Source organism: Myotis nattereri (assembly GCF_964212035.1).
Source record: "Myotis nattereri genome assembly, chromosome: 12".
NCBI lineage: Eukaryota > Metazoa > Chordata > Mammalia > Chiroptera > Vespertilionidae > Myotis > Myotis nattereri.
Window position 1 is genome coordinate 11,716,835 of NC_138087.1, and position 19,562 is coordinate 11,736,396.

The 19,562-nt window shown below is 48.2% G+C and overlaps 1 protein-coding gene across 1 annotated transcript in view; it reads right to left on the reverse strand.

Moving 5' to 3' along the window:
• Window positions 1–218: 218 nt before the first annotated feature.
• Window positions 219–19,562, reverse strand: part of CDC14B (cell division cycle 14B) — a 52,115-nt gene continuing 32,771 nt past the window's right edge. The window contains exons 9-14 of the mRNA XM_081102902.1: window positions 15,904–16,042; window positions 15,577–15,736; window positions 14,822–14,919; window positions 5,563–5,679; window positions 1,613–1,678; window positions 219–1,312 (exon numbers count right to left, since the gene is read on the reverse strand). Of these exons, the coding sequence (XP_080959028.1) occupies window positions 1,276–1,312; window positions 1,613–1,678; window positions 5,563–5,679; window positions 14,822–14,919; window positions 15,577–15,736; window positions 15,904–16,042 (617 nt within the window). The 3' untranslated portion in view covers window positions 219–1,275. The remainder of the gene's footprint in view (window positions 1,313–1,612; window positions 1,679–5,562; window positions 5,680–14,821; window positions 14,920–15,576; window positions 15,737–15,903; window positions 16,043–19,562) is intronic.

A 19,562-nucleotide genomic window follows, 5' to 3' on the forward strand; every position in this document is an offset into this window, starting at 1 on the left:
GTGCATTCTCAGACTTTACTCTATTTCTACCAACTACTTCTTAGTCCTCATCCTTCTGTTTAAAAGGCAGCTTAAAAAACGGAACTGCCTACTGACCTGGCTCATTCATCTTGCAAGGTGAAGGCATTCTGCCTTTCAGTACTGTATCCCCACCCCCCACACTAGGAGAGGCCGACATTGGCTAACAGGAACTAAAACCATTCACTTCAAAATATTTTGAAAAATATTCTCTTATTTTGGACCATATTTATATTTTAGCAGCAAATAAACTTTTTTGTGTGTGATTGCTTTGCATCAGACCCCGCTGTGCTGCTGCAGGGGGGAGGAGAGAAGGCACTCTGCAGAGTTGATTCCCTAACCGAAGGCCACAGTGAGGGTCTTAGTACAAACTGAAATCCAGATGTGAATACTGTCGCTGAAATCCACCATGCTACAGAGAAAGGCCCTAATAAAACAGTCAGCTTCTTTAAGCGCCCAGTATTTGGAATCACTGTTTCCAAGGAGAAGTGTGGGTTTTTCATGCACTGAAGGAAATACGGTTTTAATTTGTATGACTCAGCAACCAAATAGTGGGCAGCCTTGGAATTCTTCCTTCCCCAAATAACACCAAAGGCATGACTCCACGCCTGCCAGCCGAGGCCAGCTTCCCCTCCTGAGTCTGTGGCTACTGCCCAGGCGCTGGCAGGTGTGAGGTCACGGCGCCCACGTGTCTGCACGCAGAGCTCCCACGGCCTCCGGGATAAAGCACTCTTCGGTGGAACGCGAGCAGCTCGGGGCTTACCCGGCAACGTGACACCGTGTCACAAGCATTACGGTGAAGAGGACGACACCAAACAGTCCATCACTGAGGACCGTTTTGGCAAGGCCTGCTCCATCTCTGTACATTCGGGCGCAGGGCGAACAGAAAATAAATAGGTGAAAGGCCTCCGGCAGACCCGTCCTCCGAGGCCAGCAGCGAGCGCTGCCACCGCAGGGACACACGCACCAGAGCGCCAGCTCCCGCCGCGCGGCCCTGGGCTTACACCTGAGACGACGTGGTCAGCAGCTGCTCCACGTGGCGCGTCTACCAACGGCGAGCCGACCTCTTCCAGTCCCACTTGTTCCCAAGCCCGTGCAGCGATTTAAGCTCCAGGGGGCAGTTCTTCACTGAACAAGCTTCTTAGGTGGAAAGCAGCTAAGGCTTTTGCAATTTTGTTTAGTTTCCAAATAAATTGTGCTAAGTCCTGATGTGGTTCTGTTCCCAGTCTTCCTTCAGTTCTGGTCACAGGTTCCTACTTAACGCAACACTGTCTTAGTCCTGGGAATGGGGGGACTGCGGGAGAGAGAAAAGGACTTTACCATGAAGGTTCTCAGTGTCCCACAGGCAGTGATTAAACACAAGGAAGGCAACGTAATAAAAAATGCTGACATGCTAAAAAGTACACACTTCGTATAATTCTTTAATGACAAATACTTTGGAAGACAGTACAATACCAACCATAAAGACAAACAGGAGAGAAAGGCAAAGCAGAAAAAGGTTCAGTTCTGCAAAAAATAAAAAGAAAAACAAAACAATAAAAACACAATAAGAGGGGGTGGGGCAGAGGCAGAGGCAGCGGAGCAATGAGAGTACCATAATGCCATTAGGGGCATTTGCTGCAAAGCACTCCTTTTCCTTCTTTCCCTCTGAGGAACCAGGCTGTGGGAAGAGCGAAAAGAATGAAAAGATAAAGAAGTGTTACTCGGTTACTCCCAAAGCCAGGATTCGGTCACAGAACGGTGGGCGCCACAGGCAGCTTCCAGCTCAGCCCAGCGCAGTGCAGCTCTCAGGGGCCGCCTGGCACTGCGCCAGAACCACCCGGCTGCCCTCAATCACTGCCCTTGATTCATCCTCACGCTACCTCCCTAGCTTCCGCCCACAATTTATTACCTTCAGCTAAATAGCAGCTTTCAGAGAAAAACTAATGCAAAAGCAGAGTCAGAAAACCAATTCCGATCTGGAGGCCGGCTCCACCAGAGCAGCTCACGCACACCCGTCAGGGTTCTCAGAGACCAGACGGCAGCGCAGAGCTGAGGAGGAAGGTCCAGGGCTGTTCGCAAGGGGAAAGCATCTGGAATTTCAAAGGGAGATTAATGTCTTAAAAGGGTCACCAGCATTTAAACACAAGAACATTGAGACATAACATTCTGGCCTTCTACACGGATGCACGTGTGGATGATGGTGGTAATAAGAGAAAATGAAGGCCCTGAGGCGGTGAACAGTCACTGGGCCTGAGATGCTAACGGACCAGAAGCAGGGACAGGTGATGACGGCAAGAATCACAAATGAGGAGACTGAAGCCAAAAAGAAAGAGGAAGCCCTCACGCGAAGGGCGGTGAAGAGCATGGTTTCAGGGCCGAGGGAGGAGTGCTCCCGCAGGATGATGGGGCCCAGGGTCCCCCAGAGCAATGAGCATTCGGTAGGTTTGGCAGGTGGAGCAGAAAGTGAGGATCCCCAAGGATGCAACCTGGAATAGAAAACCCCTTTTGCATCTGCAGTTTTCTTAGAAAATGGATGAAGTTATGATTTAAAAGAAAAAGAAAAGAAAAAGACTGCCACAAAGAAAGAGCGTGAGCTGCTGGAAGCACGCACCCAGCGGGCGAGCCGCGCAGCCTCACGCGGCGCAGGTGGCGACCTCCTGCAGACCCTCCGAGGCCTCCAGGAGTTAAGCGAGGCCCCGGAGAACGGACCAACTCCTCCCTGCATGTGAGAGCGACATGAGGGTGGTTCCTAGCTCTGGCAGGAGGCGGGAGGTGCAGAGCGCTCTAAGGGTGGGGGTGTCAGGTGTCTGCTCCTTTCACATGTCTGTGGGAAGTTCTCCCGCGCTGTAAACTGTCAGACGCCGAGAGCCGCAGCGGTGGGCAGGGCGTGCGGGGGGTCTCCTCCAGAGCCTCTAGGAACAGAACAGGACAGGACAGAACGGGGAACGCAGTCAAGCTCCCGCTGCGGGGACGCGGGAACAGCACAGACCTGCCGGGGAGAAGGCGGGCAGGCCGGCGCCTCGAGGGCCCGGATGAGCCCCTCTGAAGCCTGCGCTACTCTTTTCATATTGTTGTCTGAGGAAAGAATCATCTCAGCTCATATTCTTCTGTCCTGAATCGGGTCGCATACAAACGTACCCATTCCTTCACCGTCCTCCGACCGGAAGCCACCGCTATTCAGCAGGTAGCGCTTCCGCTGTAGCTCGGCTGCATCGCCCCCTGGAAGCTGGGAGTGGGGCCTGCACATGACGTGTCTGCCTTCTTTGGTGAGCAGGGGACTCACAGGTGACCTAGCACCAGCCCACGCCCTGCAGGAGGCCAAGGAGACCCCGCCAAAGGGGGTGGTGGGGCACAGCGAACCCCAGGGCACCCTCACTGGTTCCCTTCCCCGCCCCTCCCAATCCGGAAAGTCCATTTCAGAAACTTAAAGGAAGCCTCTGTGCTTCTCAGCGCTCTCCCCGGTGCCTGGACACGGCCTTGGGCCATTTCAATGGTAAGTCAGGCACCTCGGTCTGAACTCGACCTCAGACCCTCCGCGCCTCGGTCCAGGGACTGGGGAGGTGCCACGCCCTCAGCGGAGGGGGGCAGGGCGCACCCGCCCCGGCTCCTGGCTCCTGGCTCCTGGCCTCTCCCTGAGGCCGCAGCGCACCATCCAAAGCAGCCGAGTGAAGGTGCCCGACACCCGAGGGAAGGTGCCCGACACCCGGGCGGCGAGGGCTCCGGAGCCACGACCCGCAGAGAGCACGGCCATTCGGACATGTCCGACTACCACCAACAGCTCCCTATTGGACCTTTTAACAGTTAATTCACCTAAAAGTGTCCAAGTTAAAACACTCCCATTTCACTCCATTCACTGTAGAAAAGTTCGGGAAAAAAGCAAATGATTAAAAAAAAAAAATCCTCAACTGTCCTAACTGGTAATATCTTGGCATACCTTCCTTTATCTTATTTCAAAATACACAAATTGAAATATAAACATTTATAAATATTTGTTTATAAATATTTATACATCTATAGGTTTCTATACACATATATAAAGTATCATACATTTATAAAATTGGAATAATAGTTCATAATTGTGCATAGCTCTTTTCATTTATCACTTCGTGAGCATTTATCCAGATCATTAAATTTTCTTTAAAAACATGATTCTAGATATTCATTTGGTATAATTCATCAGTCTTTAGACCATTTCCTCCTCCTTACTGTTATATAAATAACATTTTGCTTTTATAATGTACTTAAGTCTTTGGATTTGGTCAGTAATTCTCTAATATTCTTCTTATGTAGAATTAGTATGAATATTTGATACCTTTCTGAGGAAAATTTTAGATCCTGCCCTGACCGGTTTGGCTCAGTGGATAGAGCGTCGGCCTGCGGACTGAAAGGTTCCAGGTTCGATTCCAGTCAGGGGCATGTACCTTGGTTGCGGGCACATCCCCAGTGGGGGGTGTGCAGGAGGCAGCTGATTGGTATTTCTCTTTCATCGATGTTTCTAACTCTCTAACCCTCTCCCTTCCTCTCTGTAAAAAATCAATAAAATATACTAAAAAAAAAAATTTTAAATCCTAAAATCATGAGTCAGAGCCCAATTCTCAAACACTTGTATGGGGCACAATCACATTCGCATATGGTAAAAGCACGCAGGAAAACTGTCCAAAGAGACTGGCAAAGACGAAGATGGCAGAGCCGGACAATCCCTTTAGGAAGGAACACTCATGGAGCGGCTGGTCGCCAGCCAGTGCTCAGCACCCGACGGCTGCGCCACCCAGAGCCTCGCTCAGCACCTCGGACGGGCACCGCGGGCCCAACCCCCAGGCCCGGGCAGAACAATGAAGAAGAAGCACGACATCTGTGCAGGACGCTGTAGGGAAGCCAGGAGCGCACCAGGACAGGACCACGGCTGCCCCCTCCAGGCTCCGTCACACAAGCATGGAGCTGTCTTCCGCTCCCGGGAGGACGCCGTGGGCTGCCTGTTCCTCCCCCAGAGGGACCTGTTCATAGACTACGGTCATGACAGAGCTCCCGAGGCAACAGTGAGCAGCGGCTGCGGCTGCGGCCGCAGAACATGCCCCACTCCCTTCAGTAATGAGGGGAAGACGCTGGGCTCAGAGGAAAAGAGGAGCCGCGTGGCTGTGGACTGTGGCCAAGGTCAGTCCCCGAGTCACGAGGGATCGCAGCCCCACTGAGCTCGCGTGTCCACCACACTTATGTGCAGCGAGCTCTCCGACAATCCTGCAGCACCTGCACACACAGGGTCCCCCGAGTCCCGGCAGGGAGCCTTGGGAATTCTTCATTGAGAACTTACAACAGGCTCAACTTGCCACATTATGACCCAGAGACCACATCTCCAGGGTTGAACATCGTTTTTGAAAAACAAAACTAAACAAAATCCTGCATTAAAACGGTCCCGAATTCCTGGGATGACCAACACACCAAACACATTTGATTAATTCCCCATCAGAGGGCTCTGCCTTGGCCTGTCTCCATTCCTACCCCCAGAAGGTGAAACTGGACACGCAATGCCTGGAACTGTTCAGAAGCGTCGGATTCTTTTCTCACCTTTTAAAACTGCTTTTCCTTGAAGCAGATCTGGTGGTTCTCTTAGCAATGCCTGCACTGCCAGAAATGCCAGGTTCAGGTGTGTTACAGCTCTGAACACTGGACTGAAGAATTACTCTGAAAACAGTTGGAAAAAATAAGATTATATCACTGAACAATTTCCAAATACTTGACACAGGAAGGCATGGTTGCACCTGAGTGCAAATTATCTGATGGAGAATTGGTAGGATTGTCCACAAACACATTTTTACATCGAGGTCTTTTGAAATGAAGCATCTCATTTCCTTATGAAGGTTAGTTACACAAAGATAAACGAATGACCTGGCATTTCAACAAGCCCCACACCAAAGAATTAATCAGCAAAGCAAATGTTTGTGTCCCAAGTAAAAGTAAATCCTCAGAATTCCTGTCATGAAAACAAGAAATCATTTAAACCCCCCAAATTCAATAGAACATGAATATAAATATCTAGACAATATTCACTCCTCAGAGCTGAGAGTTAAGGGCAATAAACCCGGAATCAATACCAATTTCACATAAGACTTCACATTTTAAAACCATGTTCAAGCAATATGTGAGTTTTGTTCGGATTACAACTACTGACTAAATCACCAAGTACCATTAACAAGAAAGTGAAACTGCCTGAATTCTGTGATACTTGATTTAATTAAACTACGAGAACCTCCAGGAGGCGATGCTACGGGGTAAGTTATACGGAGGCAAATTCATGAATGAGAAAGAACTCCCTGAGATCAAGCCTCCGTGCAGGTGGAGGGTGTTCGTATTCCTCACTCCGTCGTCACGGGGAAAACATCAAGAGACTTTATACACCTTGCTTTTCTTCAAGAGACCGAGATGCTCAAATGCATGCCCCACATTTAGAACAAGTACTCGGTGTTATTTCTAAGAGAAAACACTGGCTTGAGAAAGCTTCCTGCTCTCCTATGCAAACATAAATAACACAGCCAATAACAACGGACTCGGACCCAGCTCTTAAGAGAAAGAAACCATACCAGCCGGCCGGTGTGGCTCCGTGGCTGAGCACTGGCCCAGGAACCAAGAGGTCGCTGGCTCCGGGTCAGGGCACATGCCCAGGTCGCAGGCTCCATCCCTGGTCGGGGGCATGCGGGAGGCAGCCGATCAATGTTTCTCTCTCAATTGTTGTTTCTATCTCACTCTTGCCCTTTCTCTCTCCAAAGTCAATTAAAAAAACATATATTTCAAAAAAAGAAACCATTCCAACAAACTAGTGGTCCCCAGGCTGCTGTCCATCGAGGGTTTCTGAAAGCCTCATGAGACAGCCCCCCCCCCCCCCCCCCCCCCGGCTCTGGTCTTACTGAGGGAAACTGATCCTCGCTAATGAGCCAGTGCTGGGCTCAGTTTTACCTCCTAAATGCGGACTGCGCTGGCATATGCGGACACAGCGGTGCGATTAAAGACACCCACTGCCCTGGCACATGCATTCTATGCCTGAAAACAAAGGATTTATTTAAAGTTTTTCTGATTACATAAAGGAGTGTCTGTCAAAGATGTGAATCTAGAATCTAGAATTTTTCATAAAGAAAAAATAAAACAACAAAAACCAGCCAAGGGTGCTCCCCGCGCAAGGTGGCTTATCTCCATTTCCACAAACGGAGAAAGTGAGACACCTACTCCTCAAATGAGGCCACTTACAGCCCAAAGTACGGACAACTACCGCACCGTCCGATCGTTAATGTGAGGAAAAACATGGGCCAATGCATCGCCTGCTTAGGAAATTTGAGATCTGATTTCTTAAACTGACAATAATATTCAAGACAAGAAATGACCACTAAACCAAATTTTAGGCTGACAGGAAAGTTTTTTGTTTTTTAAAAAAGTATTTTAAAGTATCTATCAAATTAGTGTAAATAATTAATGTGAGCCCTAATGGGTTTGGCTCAGCGGATAGAGCGTCAGCCTGCGGACTCAAGGGTCCCAGGTTTGATTCCGGTCAAGGGCATGTACCTTGGTTGCGGGCACATCCCCAGTAGGGGGCGTGCAAGAGGCAGCTGATGGATGTTTCTCTCTCATCGATGTTTCTAACTTTCTATCCCTCTCCCCTCCTCTCTGTAAAAAATCAATGAAATATATTTTAAAAAAGTAATTAATGTGAATTAAAATAATAATATTAATAACTAATAACTGATGTGGAACTTTGAAATAGAGCATGGTAGACATTTAGAATGCATTAAGTCACACTAATAAAGATTCAGGCCACCAGCTATTTGCATTAACAACAGAGCAGCTCTTACATCTGTAGCTTATGCATCAATGAGGAGGGAAAACCCAGCACCTGCACTTAGATATTACCTGTGAGAACTTCCAGCACCACCTGGCAGGGGATAGGCTGGCAGACTGCCAAGGTAAGCGAGAAGGAACCATTCCCACCTTCAGACCAATCACGTGACCTTGCAGAGCACTAGGCAGCACATGCACCTTCTCCTCCCCACCCTCCCCAGCAGAAGCCTCTCGGGCCCACACTGCGGTTCCCTTTCCTCTCTGCGGGATCTTCCCCAAGTTTGGACATGACATCTGCAACTTGAGGAATATTGTAAAGTAAAAACTATCAAGCCACAAAAGTGCCTTGAACATAAACATTCAATTCCAAGAAAAGAATCCATCAGTGCAACTATGTACTATTTACACTGGCTGTCGACCACGATGCCAAACGAGCTTTCGAAACGACGGGCCGGGGCCCAGCAACTCCGGACGCATCTTCCCACTAAGAGTCTGACGCAGCAATCTGAGGGGTCCGTGGCGTCGCCAGCTCCAGGCCCGCCACCAACTGTGCCCACGAGCAATCGCCTCAAAGACAACTACGAGGACTCTACCTGTTTACCCCATCGTTACCCCTGAAAGCTTCGATTTCTGTAAATTCCAAGTTAATCCCTCAGGCTGAATGGATACTCTGCTGCGGGGCTAGTGCAATGGCGGGTGTTAGTAATAAAAGAGAAAGGTTACGCCTTCCCAGATGGTAAAGAGAAGAGAGCCTCACGGAGCCCATTTAAAGTTACCCTGGGAAATAAATAACCACAGCACCTGAGTGCTATTCGCAGCGCCGCCACCATGTGGAGCTCATCTATTCACGGCAGCTTTGCCGCTGGAAAAGCACCGGGAAGGGTCGTCTATCTTGGAGACACAGTGTGTCAGCTATGCGACAAGTTCGTATTTAATGACACATTTTAAGAAAAGGTCGCAAATAGAAACACGTTAAGCAGCTTTTCCTTAAGTTTGAAAAGAATGAAGTCTGCTAGGTTTCACAGTCTTTCCCGCCATCTGAAGACACTCAATGAAACCATAAAACACGAGTGGTGGTGGCCATGAAATTTTACTTTGGAGGAAGTCCGAGCAGGAACGTTAGTATTTCTTAATAAAACTCCCAGGTCCAAGTTGGAACAAGAAGAGAAATCCTTGAATGGGCTAAAGAAAAAATGTCAGAGAATAAGGAAGCAGCCTGGACGGGAGAGGGCGCATCTCGGCCGCCGCCAGGGCACCGCCGGGCCCGCGCTGGGTCTGGGCTGGGATCCCGGTGAGCTCGCGCACGTTCTTCTGCAGGAAAGACGTCTCTTCTCGGGCACGGGATTCACTTAAGGGTGAGAGGTGTCCAGAGAACACAGGGTCTGTCCATGTCACCCTAAGAAAGGCATTTTGGTTGCTTTCGGGGAAAGAAGGAAGGCAGGAGCAGCGCTGGTCATGCAGAAACACAAACACAGACAAGACTCCAGTCTTCTCTGCTTCCCTCCGTCTGACATCCAGTTCTGAACACTGCACGTGGCTGTGAGGGGAGGCAGGGAAGCGAGGTCGAGGAGAGAGCTCCGCAAACTCAAGACAGACACTTGCTGGGAAGCAGCTGCTGCAAGAGGCGTGTACACGGCCTCGAGGCCTCCTGGCTACAAAGTCCGATTTTTACCAACAGAAGAAAATCAGTGCGAAACTTACTTCTGCTCGATTGGAAAGGATATGCTAAAAATATTTACTCTAGAAACTAAAGAAAAGTTGTACAGACAAGTAATGGAAAGAAAAGCACCCAAAGTAACTGAATATTTTTGAGAGGGAAAGAAATTGCTACTTCCAGAAATCTGTTAAGAGTCAGCACAACTTAAACACAAAGCCAGTGGCTGAGCATCGACTCAGGAGCAGTTCGACTCCCAGTCAGGGCACATGCCCAGGGGGTGGGCTCGATCCCCAGAAGGGGCCCTGCAGGAGGCAGCCTATTGATGATTCTCTCTCATCAGTGATGTTTCTATCTCTCCCTCTACCCTTCTCTGAAATAAATAAAAACATTAAAAAACAACAACAAAAAAATCAAAGTGTGTTGTTTTTACTGTCCCTTGTATGAAAAGAATAGTGAAGGGCTCCCCTCCCTGACACCACACCATGAGTTGAGTTTTCGAAAGAGGACCTTTGAGAAAAGGCAAATCAATAAAGCGAGGAGAGCTGCGAGTGACAAAAGCATGCATCATGGGAATCGGCAGCAGTGAGCGAGGAGAGGAATGGGTGGGACACTTACACAGCAGCTATGTGTCAAAGGGTCCGATGGCTACTGTGCTCTTAAACCATCGAGACAGAATAGCAGGATGGGAAGAATGTAGTCACAAACAATCCACCAGATGACAACACTACACAGTGCAGAGGTCAGCACAGCTAGGGAACATCTGGAAAGGGGCGAAGGGAAAGAACAGATGTTCAAACTGAGAAGCCAAAATAAATAAAACAATAAATAAATGAAGCCATGTGTAAGTTTTAGGCACCCGGTGATGATGCGGAAGGGTGGGAGACAAGGATGGAGTTTTGCGATATTATGTTGGAAAAAAGGCTGTCTGGCCCTGGCCGGCATGCTCCGTGGTTAGAGAGCCCGGTGATTCCCGGTCAAGGGCATGTGCGGGAGGCAACCAATTGATGTGTCTCTCTCACATCGATGTTTCTCTCCCTCTGTCTCTCCCGCACCCTTCCACTCTCTCTAAAAATTAACGGAAAAATATCCTCAGGGGAGGATTAACAACAAAAAAAATGCTGTCTTCAGTATTCAACTAATTTGACACTCGGTAAGAACAGGGCAGGCCCAACCTTTAGTCCAACAACTGCTCACGCTAATATAATTGTATGGCACAGAAATCAAAGCTGTTGTTACAGGGTTGAAATTCTTCAAAAAGCACAATATGCACACACAAAAAACTGAACCAAACCAGAGGGGAAAAGGAGGCAAAACCCACCAACTGATAACTAACAGCCATCCATCCCCTCGGAGGCACCATTGGAAGCAGACCCAGCACAGCGGGGCTGCTCTCGCTTCAGTGGAGCCATATTCTGTATCACCCAGGAGGTGCGTATCCTGAAAACAAGGATTGCAGAAGTACAGGCAACCCAGACAACACGACAGAAGACAATTATCCTTATGGACTAACACAGTAAGTCCTCACTTAACATCATCGATGATTCTGCAACTTTATGCAAAACAAAATATGACAAAACCAATTTTACTGTAGACTAATTGGTATTAACAAAAGTTAATCTCCTACAGCATCTCATCAGTGTTAGGAACAAAGTGACGTCACTGGAGGACCTGCTGTACTGTACACATTTCCTTTGTTGTTTTTCTCATGCAACTCAACTCGGCTTTCAGCTTGGCGTTTCTTACTCCCCTGTCTGGCTTCCAGCAGTGAGGAAGGGACCTCCTCACAGCGGGGAGGGTGGTAACTCCTTCCAACTACATTTCCAAACGGTCACCGACACATCTGTGACCAGTAACAAAAGGCTCCATGCAGTCTTTGCTTTGTGCAAACTATTGGGCACAAACTATGAAGACAGTACAGACACCGTCATCACGTCTGTCACCTTAATCACTGAAGACCAGGTGCCAGGCCCCGGCATCCCATGTGGGCGTGAACCCAAATCTAGACCACACTCTCTCACTCACTCCTGCCAGCAAAGAAAACCAAACCAAACCTGCTGCATGGTCAGGTGACAGGCTTAACAGCTACCCAGAATGTGACCAGTGACTTGGAGCGCTACCGGGCCCCACCAATCCCAATGTTCACGTGTAGGTACTGACTTCACAGTTATCTTAAAGGCAATGGCCTGAATGTCCAGGTGTCTGCCGTGTAGATCTTTATTTGCTCCTCTAATGAAGCTCCTGGCATATGAATTATTTTCCAGAGATGAAAAACACCCGTCAACACTGTACCGCTAAGGGGGGTTTAAGGCTTTTCAAGGCTAATTAGATCTATACTTTTGCATATTCCTGTGTAGGATACATTTCCCCTCTTCATGAAGCATCTCATTTAACCACAACAAACTAGCAGAAATGATCAGTATGCAGAAATAGGCAGCACGGGGGAAGTTATCAAATCTACGAAATCTACTTGAGCGCAGACAGCCACGTACTTGCCATCATTCCCGACGATCACCTCCAGGCCATGGAGCTACACGACCTACTGTCTTCCCGGTGGGCAGGGTCACACAGGCTTTCGGAGAAAATGACTATTTTACAATTTCTAATGACTTTCACTTTCCCCGAATATTGACTATAAAATAAAAACCGGTAGTTGGAATGGTATTTTACATACCATACCTTTCTCTTAAGAATCACATGTTTCTCACTAACTTTCCTTATGATGAGTATTTTCATTTGGATTTAAGTGCCAATAGCAAAGGAAAATAACTTGCCCGCGGTGACAGGGGAGTCAGCCGGAAGGCGGGGATTGAATTCAGGTTTCTCAATCTAAACTGCAGTTGAAACTCTCTCAGGGGACTTTTCTTTCTAAAATAACAACAAAGACTTGGGAGGGGAAAAAATCTCCAACTGATCTCCTTTTCTAAAGCCAAGAGAGCTACAAGTCCGAGCAACAAAGAGATGATGTTACTAGGGTTTCAAAAAGCAGAGGAGAGGGCAAGCAGGCTGCTGCCCAGGAGGGGAAGGTGCTGAGACCGACCGAACGTCCCAGGGCCTGTGCACACAATGGGGGGGCTTTGGCCTTTTCCTTCAAAAGTGTGGCCTCTAAGCCTGCCAACTGTGCCTATGAGGGCGACAGTTTGGGGGCTATTCTATTATTTTTGGGTTATAATGAAAGGGGATCCTGAACTAGTTTTTTTATAACATTTGTAACTTTTACCATTTTACTTGGTTTTAATTTATACCAACAGTGCTTCAGAGCAAAGGGACAGGGTCCTAGTTTGGCTTTGGGGTGAGGGCGAGGCTGGCTCTCCCTCCCCCGCCCTCGCCAGTTCCTCATTCACCATCACTGAGCCCTCAGCTTCCCCCCAGGGCCTCAGACACCAAGGGCAGAGGAATGGCATCTAGTGTCACCTTCACACTTAGATGTCAGTCTTCATTTACTGTGTCTTTTATTTTACCACAAACCCATCAGCTACGAGAGACAGTTATGGCCTCGACTGTTCTGGAAAAGAGTGAGCTGAACTCTAGGCTCGGTGACAGGAAATTTCCCACAAGCCCTATTTAACAAAATATTGGACCAAGTAGAACTGTCATCCCAACTGGAGAAGGCAATAAGCTGTTGAGAAATAAACAGATGCTGCAGATTCTTAAAAACAATACAAAACACCCGGGCAGATGAAAAGCAGCCCAGAATCTCCCTTCCTGGGGCTTCCCACGCGTGGCCCGGGCAACGGCACCTGCCGCCCGGGAAGCTTGCCGGGACGCAGGCCCGCTGCCCCGCCCGCCGGGCCCAGCTCCCCCAGGAGGTGCGTGCACACTGACGTCCGACAGGCTCTGCGTTGGGCACTGCCTGTTGCCTCCATCAGGTCTAAAATGGGCTTCAGTATAATTATTTGGAGGGACTATCATGTTTCTAAATAAAAATAACCCATAAAGCTTTAAATAAAGACTTTTAATAAAATTTTAAAAAAATGGCACTTGGAAAAATTACATAAAATGTACAAGCATTCTAGTTGATGGCAACCCCATTGCAAAGATAATGCTTAAATGGTGCCTACAGTCAACACCGATGCCCTCCACTCACACAGCTCCTTCTCCTGGGAAATTCTATTCTTCCCTTGGGTCTCGGGAGGGCGCCCAGGCAGAGGCCCAGCACAACGCGTGCCTCAGGGGCAAGTCTACGTGAGAGGTTACGATTATCAGGCGATACCAGGGAAGAACCATTCTTAATGAAAAACAAAGGCTTGCTCTTCTCTGCCATGAACATTTACTGTCATTAGCGCCTTATGCACCATATTACAAGATGCTTAATAACTGAATAACTGGCCTCTGTCCACCACAGAATGGGGGGGGGCGGGCTGGAAACTGGGTGCCCCACAACGATGAGAGGTTATCGGAAGGACTAAGTCCAGTGTCACAGGTGGGAGCATCTACTGAAGAATACCCTACAGCCCTGGTCAGAGCATCGCCCCGTCCACCAACAGGTTGCAGGGTTCAATTCCTGGTCAGGACACATATCTAGTCTGCAGGTTCAATTCCTGGTCAGGATGCATACAGGAGGCAACCAGTGTTTCTCTCTCACAACAATGTTTCTCTTTCTTCTTCTCTCTCCCTCTCTCCTTTCCTCTCTCTCTAGAATCAATAAAAAACTTACCTTCAGTTGAAGATTTAAAAAAAAGAGAATACCCTAGGAAAAAAGTATGATGGCTAAGTTTTTTATTCTACTTTTAAAAAAAATCATACTGGATGTTCTGCGAGATTTTATCCAAACTACCACTTACACAAGCAACAAGTGGACAAACACACACTCACTGATCTAATACTTCTATTCCCACGCTAAGCCTTCTTCTGAAACTTGAATACAATTCCTCAAACAAAAAAGTTAAATAAAACATAGAGTTTGATCTATTGTTGCCCTCAAGTAATTTGATGACATAAAGCCACCATGTCACCATGGATTCAATTCTACCATAGTAGAAGAGATTACCTGCACCACAGCAGTGAGTCTAAGGATATTCACCATTTTTAATAATTATGGACAAATCTATTGTTTGTGGTTTACACTTGGTGTGACACCCTGAGGATGTCCAAAGATGATTCCAGAGGAAAAGCATTCCTAAAGCTTTCCTATACACAGGCTAGACTCAGGATGGAGACGGAGATAAACAGAGGATAGCCTGGAGCTTCGTAGGCTATTTAAAATAACCCGATTTAAAATAATTTAGAATCATTTCAAAATGGCCCAAGGGACATGCAACTATGGAGGAAATGTACCCAACAAATGCTCCCGAAGGCCTCAGACACGCACGAGTCACACCAGCCCGCCAGGGAGCCCGGACTCACGTGAGGGGCACCGCACTCGCTTTGGACCGTCTTCTGCTTTTCAGGGCCCGGAGTCGATCCCCTTGCGTCACGCCGTAGCTTTCGTCGTCATCGCTGTACTGTACAAGTAAAGACACACTGAGCCAACCGCCCCGCACCGGCTCACGCAGCAAAGCACAGCAGCTACGCTCATCCCCGGGGCACGCCCGCCCGCTCCGGCCGAACTCTACAACAGCCGCTGCTTTTGAAATAAAGCGACAGGTCACGGTGCAGGACACCCAACCTTCACTTCCACAGACACAGACGCTGATGGCGCTCCTGCTGTAAAACATGACCGTAAAGAGGCATCATGGGCTTTCGATGCTGAAAACATGCCCTTTAAAATGTCACCATCTACTTACCGTCACTTCACACAGCACAGCTACCCCTAAACGGCCGGTTCTCTAGAGTTCCCCACTTGAGAACGGCCGGTCCCCCAGGTCAGCTGCCACAAACGGGCAAGGTGTCGGGCGGGGTCACTAGGGCCACCTACTTCGCTCCTTCACACCCCCCCCCCCCCCCAGCGCCCAGGTGTGAGAACTCCAATGTCATGGACACATCACCTTGTTCTAACTATTTAGCAGAAAGTTCCTAGAGAGGACTCTACGTATAAAAAATGTGACAATAATCCCTCAAAATGTGCTTTATTGCTCGATCTGCAGTTTCCTCCGCGCCCTGAAAGGTTCTCAACAGCATTTAAAGAAATAGCAACAGAGGGACGAGGACGGTTCCATTACCAGCTCAGGTTCCTGCTTGTCGTGATGCTTGGCCCCATGGAGTGAAATGTCGTCCACGGCCAAGAGGAGCTTTGAGACGGCTGCTCTGTGTTTGCCGTTCTCCTGACCCCTTAACTTTTGACGGAAATAGTCTCCTTCCAACCAGAGGCTTGACTGTTTCCTGTCAGAGCATTTAAACAGCATCAACACACACTTTTTGAGGAAAAGACAAACGAACAACGTCATCCTCCTAGAGGCCGTCTGTCGTTATGGAGACTAAGATGTCTACTTCTGATCAGTATCCAGACCCAGTTCCCTCGGAATCACCAAAGCCTTCCATCTACTTACGTCACCAAGAACTGCTGCTGAGGCCCGATCACGGAGCCAGGCCTGCAGATCCTGATCCAGGCGATGGCCTCGGCCGCGGTCATCCTGTAATGCTTCATGATGTAGCAGGCTATCAGGGTGCCCGTGCGTCCAAGGCCAGCTAGGACGGGAAACAAGCCAATCAGACCTGGTCCCTGTTGCGAGGGGCGAGCCTGCCTCCCCAAACAGCGGTCCTGGAGTTCGGGCGCGCACTGCCATCACCTGGAGAGGTCTCAAAACACCTCCAGAGAACGGATTTAATGGTCCCACAATGCCGCCTCGACAGAGATTCCTAAAATCCCCCAAATGATTCTACACACAACCAAGAATGAAAATCGCTTTCTAACTGACGACTCTCAATAAGTACAGTGCTTCTACCGTGAGTTTTCTCTTATTGATAAAATCATATTCCCAAAAACACAGGCTTAAAATCTTGCAAAACTTTCCCCTTCATTCGCCAGTGTTTCTACTGTACTTTTCTACTCGTTTTCACATGATTTTTTAAAAACTGTATTCCTGCTATCCTCCTTGACTCTCGCCTAAACTACTCTATTTCATCCTGCGATGGTAATTTTATGTGTCAACCTGGTAGGTGTGTTTGGGTGAGAATAGTGGACTTTTGAGTAGGTGGATTACCCTCCATGTGGGTGGGCCTCACTCAGTCAGTTGAAGGTATGAACAGAACAGACTGGCCTCCCCAAGCGGGGAGAGGCTCTCCGGCAGATCGCCTCCAGCCTTCACGCACCACTGGCTCCTCTGGGTCTCCAGCCTGCCAGCCACCCTTGTGTGTGAGCCAATTCCTTACCCTAAATCTCCTTCTATGCATCAGACATGTCCTATTGGTTGCTTCTCTGGAAAACCTCGTTGCTACAGATTTGGTACCATAACCACAACAATACGTGAAGATGCGGGAGCGGCTCTGGCACTGGAATTTACAGGCTGCAGGAGTTTCAAGGCTCCTGTAAGAAAACACCCAGACTGCCTTGAAGGAGCTGTCGCAGGAATATGCACGTTAGCACGGATTCTGGAGCGGACGCAGGTGGAAATGAAGGCCATGTTATGGGCAACTAGAAGAAAGGCCATCCTTGTTAGAAAGAGGCTAACTCCCGGCTGCCCTGTGTCCGCAGGCTTTGTGGAAAGCAAAACCGTGAGCGGCGGCCTTGGGCAGTTAGCAAAGGAGATCATCCGTGCGCCAAGGGTTGAAGGTGCAGCCGGGGGTCTCCTTACTAACACGTAAAATACGAGCGGAGGGAGATGAATCCAAGACCTTTTTAAACAAAAAGGAACCAGAAACTAAACATTTTGAAAATTCTAGGCCTACCCATACTGCGGAAAGCAAGCACACATGTTCTAAGACAACACCAGTGGTGTGGCTGAACATGAAACTCCACAGACATTACCCATGGATTTAATCACCAGAAGCCAGAAATAGACACAGAGGTGGGCACGGCTGCCACCACCCAGGCCCAGGGCATGGACCAGGCTACACGGTCCATAACTTCAGGGACAAGGCCACCACCAGAGCCAAGGGGGCGGGCCTGCCTCCCCCGCGGGCCTGCGGGATAGATAATGGAGCCAGACAGCATTCTTCTCATTGACTCCGGGTGGTGGGCACACAGTGCAGTACCCAGATCTTGTAACACAGGAGCCCACACCTGAAACCTGTATGATCACTTTAACCAAAGTCACCCCAATAAGTTTAATAAAAAAAGGGAAAAGAATAGCTTCCCAAAGCCAAAGGGGGGAAAATTCACCAAAGCTTCTGCACAGCTAAGGGGAAATTAGATGTGACTCATGTGATGGCAACAAGATCATTTTGGTCTCAAATAACATTTTGAAAGGACACTAAGAAGCTGTTATTTAGCCGTGAAAGATTGACGAAAGATGTCTTTCTTCTTACTGACCAGGGAGAAGACATCTTTACCCTGGTTGGGAAAAACAAGTCCAGCAGATGCCTGAAAAGAGACATGTCTAAAAATCACTAATCCTCTTCCTCCTCCTCCTCCTCCTCCCCCATTCCCTCCCTGAATTGTTTGGAAGAAATTCCTTTATTAAGCACCTAAAGCATGCTAAGTTTTAAAGGACAGATTTTGCAGCCAATTTAATAGCATGATTCAGATACAGTATTTCAGAGGTTGACAAAATTTTTCTGTTTCTTTTTTTTTTATTAAATATATTTTATTGATTTTTTACAGAGAGGAAGGGAGAGAGAGATAGTTAGAAACATCGATGAGAGAGAAACATCGATCAGCTGCCTCCTGCACATCTCCCACTGGGGATATGCCCGCAACCCAGGTACATGCCCTTGACCGGAATCGAACCTGGGACCCTTCAGTCCGCAAGCCGATGCTCTATCCACTGAGCCAAACCGGTTTCGGCTGTTTCTTTTATAGCTATTCAACTCTGCTGTTTTAGCAAAAAGCAGCCATAGACAATATATAAATAAATATGTATGACTGTGTTCCGATGAAACTTAATTTATGGACACAAATTGGAAGTCCATATAATTTTCATGTCACCAAAAATTATTCCTCTTTTGACTTTGTCTAACCATTTAAATGTAAAAGCAGCTTCATTTCATGGACAAAAGCTGGCAGTGGGCCAGGTATAGTCTGTGATTTGCCTACCTATGCACAACTGAGTGAGAAAACAGGGTGCGGAACTGTGTTTACAGCATGGTTTTCTGTAACTCAAAAACGGAGGCCTACAGATGAACAAAAGGCCGGAATAAATCTAAAACACAGTTGCACTGTTACGCTGAGATTATGGTTGATTTTACTCCCTTTACTTTTTGGTGGTTTCCAGTTTTATTGCTGGCAATATTTTACTTTAATGATGGAAATAAAACATTTTGAAAGAATTAAAAGAAAAAGAAGAGCGTTCGTCTCAAGCCGGAAGGAAGAGTTAGGGCGTTTGCTCTGCGAGGTCTAGACTGTCACCCGTTTCTTCTTTCTAATTCCTCCCATTTGGAATGCGAGTGCCTGTCCCACCACTGCACTTTGGAAGAACATGACTGGTCTGCTGTCCCAGGCTCACAGCTGGGGAGGAATTCTGAATGTCACCCAGAGCTGACTTAGACGATCGGCCTGAGACTTTCAACTTGGACTGACCACGGAATGAGTTAAGACTCTGGGGCTGTTGGGATGGAGTGAATGGTCCTATTTATGTGTGAGAATGTGAGTACTGGGTGGCCAGAGAGTAGAATGTCATGGACTGAATTATGTGTCTCCCCCTCTTCTTCCCCCCCAAATCCATAGTATGTTGACGTCCTCTGTCCCACATGACAGTCTCTGGAAAAAGGACTTCATGAAGGTAATTAAGGTTAAATAAGGCCCCGGCGGGCACTTAGTCCAATAGGACTGGTGCTCCGATGACATGAGGAAGCGCACCAGGAGTGAGTGTACACAGGAGACAGAGAAGGTGGCTGTCGGCTGCCAGGGCAGCTTGCCCAGACACCTACCCGCCAGCACCTTGAATGTGGACTTCTAACCTCCAAAACTATGAGAAAATAAATGCCTGCTGTCTGACACAGTCTGTGATATTGCTATGGCACCCCAAGCACATTAATGCACTTCCTGATCAATCTCACGTTTCACTTGAAAATCCAATCTTCACACTCATCCGTTTTCTTCCCAAAACAA